This window comes from Poecilia reticulata, linkage group LG8 (genome assembly GCF_000633615.1).
Source record: "Poecilia reticulata strain Guanapo linkage group LG8, Guppy_female_1.0+MT, whole genome shotgun sequence".
In the NCBI taxonomy this organism is placed as follows: domain Eukaryota; kingdom Metazoa; phylum Chordata; class Actinopteri; order Cyprinodontiformes; family Poeciliidae; genus Poecilia; species Poecilia reticulata.
This window is the reverse complement of record NC_024338.1, coordinates 13,986,929-13,995,054: the sequence shown is the minus strand read 5'-3', so window position 1 is coordinate 13,995,054 and position 8,126 is coordinate 13,986,929. Positions and strand designations below refer to the sequence as shown.

The window sequence follows — 8,126 nt, the reverse complement described above, 5'->3', positions numbered from 1 at the left end:
AATGTGAAAAGTTATTACAGCATGAACTGATGCTTGGTTTAAATACTGAAATTTATATTGATGTGAAAAAAGAACAAGAATGATAAAAACAACAACAATTTTAGTAAATAAAGAAAAAACCTGAAAATTATGAGGCATGATACAGAACAAAGTACTTTTTAATAGAGAGCTGTACATGTGTTGCATATAAGTGTCTTTAAAGAAAGTTACGTTTTATTACATACCAACACACTTTTGGTCTTTCCCCTTGAACCCATTAGGGCAGATTTGTGTTTGGACAATGAAAGGAAAAAGGATAAAAGCTGAAAAACAAACACAAAGTGCCACTCATTACTGCAGCCTATTACATTTTGACCATTTCATCTATTACCCCTGATCACTACAATATCAATGGTCATAGGGTATTTTTAGGAAAGTTTCAAGATTCAATAAGTCTAAACATTAGAGCTAGAGATATGATGAGTTTTGAGAAGGACACTCTGCAAAAACAAATCCTTTTGGATTAATTTTCTCTACAAACATGTATTGCCTGCTTGTATAAGGTATCTCAGGATAATTTTCACCTCTGGAGGATTGCATTTAGAGTCCTGTACTTTGCCTCGTGAATAATAATGCAGTATATAAACAACCTTCTGACTGCACTGTCAGTTTTTTGTAGTTTCCTGAATGACTATGTGGGTGTGATACAGAGTATGTAAAACAGGAAGGGAGAATGTTTATGCTGGTCAGTCCACGGACTTTGCATTTAATCCTTAAAATTAAACGTTACATTTTTTTTTATCAGTTTATTATTTATGATGATGTCTGGTTGCATTACAAGTTTATTGTTCAGAACATATTTTCTGAAGCAGTTTTCTCTTGATAGTGTTTCCTATGTAAGTGGATAGTTAATAAAAATAACTGCCTGTTTAATAATAAAATAATTACAGTTTGTAATTAGGGAACTTTACTATACACAATTTGGCTTTCAGATTAACACAGAGCAAATAACAGGACAGCAGCAATATGTAGACATAACATTGTTGGGACTTTTACAGAGGAGAATAAATGTTAGATCACTTCATTAATCCTGTTTCTATTAAAACATTCAGAATCAGAATGTGTCAGTGTTGCTTCTTGTTGCTAGTGGCATAAAAACAGAGTTCTTCCACTGTGGTCAGCTGACTGGTAGCTGTGGTTACAGCGGAAAAAATAATGTGGGTACTGTCTAATGAGGTCATGGTGTTTAATTCAGTTTAAGTTAAAAGACCATTTTGAATATCGTTCTCAAAATGTGTTTTTGGGCTATTTTCCAGATGTAAGCTGTTATGTAACTGTGCTAAAGCTAAAGTAAAGTTACCAGTTTAAATTTATAATTGACAAACGACTATTAATTTTCCAGTGAGAGCTGAATATTTAACAAAAAAAGGAAATAAAATAAGTATAATTGAGCTGATTTGAAGATAACTTGAAATTAGATCCTTATTACTAATAAATTCATGTTTAATTAAGTAAGTAATCACAAAATTTACAGTGCTGGTTTATCTGTAGTGTTTCTTGTGGCAAACAATAATAGAATATAATATCTTTTACACCCTTGAAACAGATGATAATCCATTCATGTCCAAATTAATGACATATGTGACTCACCCAGTATCAAAACAGTCCACGTGGCTCTCATGGTGAAGAGGAAAGCAATGTTCGGATGAATGTTAAAGAAGCCACAGCAACTTCAGAATATTTCCACATTCAGATCGTCTGATGTTCTTTTCTTTGGTCCAACTTAAACAATTTTCAAGCCTTACAAACTGGAATTTGGAAAGAAAAAAAGATCTAACTGCATGAGTTAATGTCTATGAAAAAAGCAAAGTGGCTACTTTCCACGTCACTCCCACTTCTGTAAGATTATCAATGCCTCTTTGTATGAAACTGCATCTTCTCTTAGCTTCCCCTCTTGATCTTGCCTCTCCGTTCTCTTCTACTCTCAGACTGATCTCTCTGTTGTGGTGAGCTGCCAGGGAACAGTAAAACTTTAAAAGAGGATCTCTCTCTCTCTGTCTCTCTCTTTCTCACTCTTTCTCTCTGCCTCTCTCTTTCTCACTCTCTCTCTCTTCACATCATGCCACCGACTCTGAGGTTTGTACAACCGCCAACTTTTCAGGAACTGATGTACTTGTTAGGGTGTGGTGACAGAGACAGGATGTAGTTTTGACAGCTTACTCATATTTGAATGCATGGCAAAAAGACATCACCTAAAAGCATGTTTTCACAGATAATTTCTTTCTCTTTTAGCCAACTCTCATCGCTGGCTGCCGTGTTGGACTCTGATTGGGGGACAAACAGGGTTAAACAAAGATTGAGACTTTCACACAGTTCATTGTTCTGTGGAGTCTCGCTGTCTGACTCAGCCTCCCAAAGGCACACAGCCTCCTGACTATGATGATGACACATATATGGCTTCAGCCCAAGATTGCTTCTGACTCTGACAATGCTGCTACAAATAAGCTACATAAAAAAAACAAGAAGCAAAATATGTACTAATCTTTTGGTCAACATGGTGGCAATTCTCCATTTCTTACAGAAAAAAAAGTATAACATGCCAATAGCTTATCTAATCGCAAGATGTTGCATGACAGCTGCATGTTATCACACCTAACTATGGTTAAACCTGACCGATCTTTGCAAACTGATCTTGTGGATTAGCTGCAGTGAAAATGTTGATTTGATAAAGTTTGAAAAATGAAGATAGCTGGTGTGATATAAGTTGTGTTGCATAAAGGACCCATTCAGTCAAACCCAAAGAGTATTAAGAACAAACTGAAGAGAAACAAGAAACGCTCTGTGATACATATTGACTRCATGTGGTCACACAGTGAAACAGTGTGAAGAGTTTCAAGAGACAGTCAGACCCCATTAATACTTTTGAACTTTAGCTTGTTTTGTTTGGTGTGCTGCTTTGAGAGCCATTTTAGATAAGGCTCAGTACTGATACTTCCCTGACACACTATTTGGRTCTTTTTGTCGCTGCTTAAGAAAAACCATACAGACAGCATTGACATTATTTTAAATCATTTTAATCATATTTGTTAATATATTAAAGCGGCAGTAACATAAGCAAAGCAAAACAACATAAACAGWATATCAGTATGTCACTAATACATTAATACAGATTTTTGTAACAAAAACAAACGAAAGCCTATAKAGCATATAACGCCTTAAAACACAAATTGTCATGGCTAATGAACTCCGCTATCCAAAAGTATTCAACAGTATATAATTTCTTTCTGTTTTGCTCCCAACCAGTCAGGATTTCTTGTAAGCCACATTTCTCCAGGGTTTCTGAAAATCTGTTAGAGTTTTAATGGGGACACAGGTTTCTTCTTCACTCCTTTTCTGCTCAGTRCCATTTTAGGTCTGTTTGACCAGCCAATGAAAACCTCAACCTCAACCTCAATGGATGAAGCACTCTTGAAATACAAAATGGAGAACTGGTTAACCAATCTACTAACAGTTAATCATAATGGTGCAACTTGTTCTCTTTTATGAACTGAATCATTAAACAAATACCAAATGCAACACAATTTGTCAGCAGCTTCACAACGAATGCTAGAGTTTGTTTATCTTAAAACATGATCAGCTACAGGGTGGTGCATGCGTCAGTCTGTTGTCAAGACATGACTTTCAGATACTGTCAGATCGGATGTACATTGGTCTTAGAGCCTCAAAGTTCTGTTTTTTTTTCCCACCCTCATCCCATTTCCTCTTTTTTTAAGAGAAGGCGTTATAACATAAGGTCATGTTTGAGTTGAACGACCGGACGTAAACAAATAAGGCGTTGCCAGAGAAGAATGACTGAGACAACTGAAAATGACTAAGAAGAAATGAGGCTTATTTTCAAAATGCCAAAATATACTTGCTTGTTTACTCTATGATGAAGTACAGAACCAATGTTAATTGTTCGAACTATCAGTCTTCTGAACTTTAGCTACAGGTTATGGGTTCTTTTCCTAATGTTAGGCTCTCCTGTGTCCATGGTTTGTCTGGATGCCTGGGAACAAAAAAAAAAAAAAGACAAGAGTGAAAATTCAGTTAATAAAAAACACAGTGTTAGTAAAAATATACTATTTTTCACTTAACAGCTCTTATTATTACTCAATAACTTAAAACCCTAAATATGTGAATGTTACTTTTCAGCGATTCCCAGATTCTGTTCCAAAATTACATGTGCACACTCTTTCTTGTTAGTTCACATAAAAACAGTGCTGTTCAAATGCACAATAAAACTACTGCTTGACCTTGCTCTACTAATGAACTAAGAACAACTACAAGTGAAGTTAAAATTACTGCCTACATGTGTTTGACTCCTTTTCCAAGCTGAACATCGAGAAAAAAAGCTTCCATACTCGTCCCTCACCTGAAATCACAACCCAAATTAGTTGAAGAAATATCACTGAATATTTGTGAGAGTGGCACATTACCAACCTGTTTTGAAAACAGACAATGCATAATAAAAAGCAAAACACCCTGAAGGCTGAAAATGGTGAACAGATAGTAGATGGAGGCATCATCTCTTTTCAGGTGGAAACTGTTGAACATCCACATGGTGCGGAGTATGCACAGCTGAGCGACCGCAGTAACAGCAAAAGCTCTGCAAAATTCAAATGATACATACATGAAGCAAAAGAATCAGCTTTTTGAAAGTTGTGGGGTCAGTTGAAACTTACTTTATTTTTTGCAAGCTGTCCAGGTCTGGGTTTAAACTCGAAAACTTCTGTGCCAACTTCCACACAGTGATAAGGAAAAGGAATGTGTTTATCTGGAAGACAACAGAGTTTTAAACAGAAATTATCTTTTTCCAGAATAGTACTGAAGTAAATACTTTTTTTTAAAAGTGAATTCTTACAATAATGGAAACAAAAGCAGGACCAATGAAACTCCAAACGTAATCCAGGTTCAACCAGCATCTAGAATACAATGAAGAGTTTATTCAGCAGATTATACACCAACATATTCTGAGCTACAGAAAAATGATTTACTGTATATGGGTAAATGTCATTTGACATAATGCCAGAAACTTACACTTTTTTAGTTCCATATCTATTAGCCTTGACCAACGCAGTGACAGCAACAATTACAGCCGGGACTCCGTAGCCCCCTGCCATCATGTAGCTGGTTTTAAAGTTGGTGTTGAAGACCAGGACCACCATCCTGAAGAGCTGGATTCCCTCCAGACACATCCAGCAGAAGGAGGCCAGGTAGAAGAAGTGCAGCATCCCTGCAACTACTGCACAGCCAACCTAATGGGAGTAGAGATGAAGCATGTGAAAAGCATGGTTTCAAAACGAGTTCAAGATATAGGAAGGAGYTAATTACTGAGGTAATAGKTTCTAACAGSATTAATACACAACAATTTAGAKTGGTGAGCACTTTCAGTACCATTTTAGCTGTAGTGTGACTTAATGCTGGCTTCTCTGATGTGTTTTTAGATACTTTTTAGTAAACTCAACAAGCTGTTAGAGCATTAACCTTGTTCTGTGTCTGAGAGATGCCTGCGAGAAAGACAAGGGTTGCAATAAAGAGGCTGATGCAGAGGTGCAGGTGGATGGTTGTTCTTGGGCTTTTGATGGACCGGATCATTGAGAAGGTCAGGATGCAGAGGAACAGGCAAATTAATGAAAGCGATAGGCCTATCCAGGAGAACAGCTGCAACTCAAAAGGGCTCTGTATGGAGACAGAATGGGGAATATTTAAGGATTTAAAGACTCAAGTGGAAGAGTTGCACATTGGAGAATAAGAAATGTCATATTTTGAACAACTGTGAAGTTAAGAAAGTAGAACCTCTATGTCATTGAAGTCCATGAGCACAGTAAAGCTGCCCAGGTGGTTACAGGAACACATAGTGTATTCTGGGTTGGACTCCGCCACGCTACAGCCGCGATCAGACCATGCACCTCCTTCCTTAGAGGAATCCCAGAACACACAGGTGTGGGCGGTTTGATTTGACTGTGAAATAGATAAAGCAGCATTCAGCTACTATGCACCAGAAATCTGTAGCAAACTTCTGGTAAGCTGCAAAACAGCTGAAGCACTGAGTTCCCTTAAATCTAGTCTATAAACCCAGCTGTTTAGAGTTGGTTTTGAACCATAACAACGAAAACACTGACCAACATTTTTATTTGTAATTATGGCACTTGTCAAAATGTAATGTTTACTGGTTTTCTCAACTGTTGACGGTATCATGTCTTCTATGACTTTGCATTTTTGTGTTTTTATGATGCAAAGCACTTTGAACTGCCTTGTTGCTGAAATATGCAATACAACAATAAAATTTATAGATTGAAAATGCATTAGTATAACATTATCTTAAAAGGCGAATGATGTAGAAGAAAGAAACAAATAGGCTTTTCTCTTACCTGATCAAGATGATATAAAGTTATATTGACCGGTTCGTTCAGGTGTTTTGTGTCTGTGTTGCTGACACTGACAGTCACCACTTTGGAGTTTATCTTAAATTCCTGGCTCTTATTCTTTTTCATCTCACTCAAGAAAATATTTGCATATTTTTCCAGGTTTGAATAAATCAGCAAGAACATTGCTGTAAATCCTTCAATGACAGCACAACACAGATTTAGTGTTTGAAATGAATGTGTTTTAAATGTGTTATTTATAAACCTTGTTGTTACCCGGATAAGATGAGGGATCTCCTGCAGCTTCCTTCATCTTTATATCCACTTTAGCATGTTTAGACAACAGAGTCTTTAATCCTTGGGGTCTAGCCGACCCAGTATGTACCAGCAGCTCCAGTTCTGGTGAAAAATTCGTATTGAACACAAATTACTTGTACTAAAGTTAAAACTATCAGTTGGTTGAAACATAAACTTTAAAGAACAAGATTGATGCAATAAAAACAATAGGGAAGGAGTGTTTATATTTTTATTTAGTTTGGAAAGGAGTCACATTAATTGCTGACTCACCTGTGTGATTGATAGATCTTTTAGTTAGTGGTGTTTTAATAAAAGGTCCAATGAATCTTAGAGCTTGTTCCACCATGTCTAGAAATGTAGAGACTTTCTTGTTGTCACTGAGAGATCCAGCAGACAGGAGCTGGTCGATCACAGTGAGCAGACTCTAGAGTCAAAAAAGGAGAGATTGAAAGAAAAAAAGAAAAACGTGTTTTAAAGGTAAAACAAATAGCAAAATGAGAAAGATGTACACCATCTGATAAGGTGGGCTTCTTCTAAAAGGCTGTTTTTAAACCAATTCCTACCTTTAGAAAGACTTCTCCATTGAGATCCTTTGAATCTTTACTTCCCGAGAGCTTCAGACAACTTTCACTCAATTGCCTCAAATCATCTTGAACAATGAAAAATGTCTAACAGCAAGCAAACAAGGAATAAAAAAAAATATAAATAACAAATAAATAAATAAATAAAAATGTAAAAAAAAAATCTCAAATAAAAGGTAATTGGTCACAGATATTTCAGGAAAAACTTTCCTGCTGTGAATTTACCTCCATAAGATTGTTCACGTCCTTGAAAACACCACAGTTAAGCTCTAAGAAAATAATAAAAAAAAATAGCTTACCGTCTGAAAATCATTTTGAAACTACATTGCTTAGTGTAAACCCTAAACCTGTTTGTATTGGTCTTTTAAGAAAAACTAAAATCTATTCTTACTGGTACAACGGGCCGTTTTGTTGCCGTAGTTACTAAATCCTGCAGAGCACGCACAGTAATGGCCGCTGGCTTCATGGAGGCAGGATCCATTTCCACAAATTGTCTCATCAATCTTACATATGTCTGAAATGGACACAAATCAAGGATGAAAAAAAGAATTTGAATAGTTGATGCAGCTGAAATATTTTAAGATATGTTAAAAGGATTTTAAATGTGCAAATGTTGTCACATTATTTCATATTCATCACCTTCACATTGCTCCTCCTGCCCAGAAAAGCTAGATTTTCCAGATTTCAGTGCATAGCCAGCGTTGCAGACGCAGTAATAACTGCCTGGTGTGTTTGTACATGATGCATTAAGACCACAAACCTTTTTATCTTTACATTCATCTGTGTCTGTATGAGCAGAGGGAAGGAATGTAAAAATAATTAAGAAAAATAATTGACTCGGAGGAATCAACTGGAGTGCAAA

The 8,126-nt window shown here is 36.3% G+C and overlaps 2 protein-coding genes across 2 annotated transcripts in view; both read right to left on the bottom strand.

Annotated features, from left to right (window-relative positions):
- Window positions 1-2,096, bottom strand: part of LOC103468883 (adhesion G protein-coupled receptor E2-like) — an 8,239-nt gene extending 6,143 nt beyond the window's left edge. Inside the window, exons 1-2 of the mRNA XM_017306179.1 lie at window positions 1,630-2,096; window positions 225-302 (exon numbers count right to left, since the gene is read on the bottom strand). Coding sequence (XP_017161668.1) covers window positions 225-302; window positions 1,630-1,660 — 109 coding nt within the window. The 5' untranslated portion in view covers window positions 1,661-2,096. The remainder of the gene's footprint in view (window positions 1-224; window positions 303-1,629) is intronic.
- A 1,786-nt stretch (window positions 2,097-3,882) lies between these two features.
- Window positions 3,883-8,126, bottom strand: part of LOC103468884 (adhesion G protein-coupled receptor E2-like) — a 4,631-nt gene continuing 387 nt past the window's right edge. The window contains exons 2-16 of the mRNA XM_008416264.1: window positions 7,904-8,050; window positions 7,656-7,778; window positions 7,490-7,533; window positions 7,247-7,351; window positions 6,954-7,107; window positions 6,663-6,785; window positions 6,393-6,583; window positions 5,818-5,982; window positions 5,506-5,700; window positions 5,059-5,276; window positions 4,883-4,943; window positions 4,704-4,795; window positions 4,462-4,627; window positions 4,331-4,393; window positions 3,883-4,027 (exon numbers count right to left, since the gene is read on the bottom strand). Of these exons, the coding sequence (XP_008414486.1) occupies window positions 3,965-4,027; window positions 4,331-4,393; window positions 4,462-4,627; window positions 4,704-4,795; window positions 4,883-4,943; window positions 5,059-5,276; window positions 5,506-5,700; window positions 5,818-5,982; window positions 6,393-6,583; window positions 6,663-6,785; window positions 6,954-7,107; window positions 7,247-7,351; window positions 7,490-7,533; window positions 7,656-7,778; window positions 7,904-8,050 (1,910 nt within the window). The 3' untranslated portion in view covers window positions 3,883-3,964. The remainder of the gene's footprint in view (window positions 4,028-4,330; window positions 4,394-4,461; window positions 4,628-4,703; window positions 4,796-4,882; window positions 4,944-5,058; window positions 5,277-5,505; window positions 5,701-5,817; window positions 5,983-6,392; window positions 6,584-6,662; window positions 6,786-6,953; window positions 7,108-7,246; window positions 7,352-7,489; window positions 7,534-7,655; window positions 7,779-7,903; window positions 8,051-8,126) is intronic.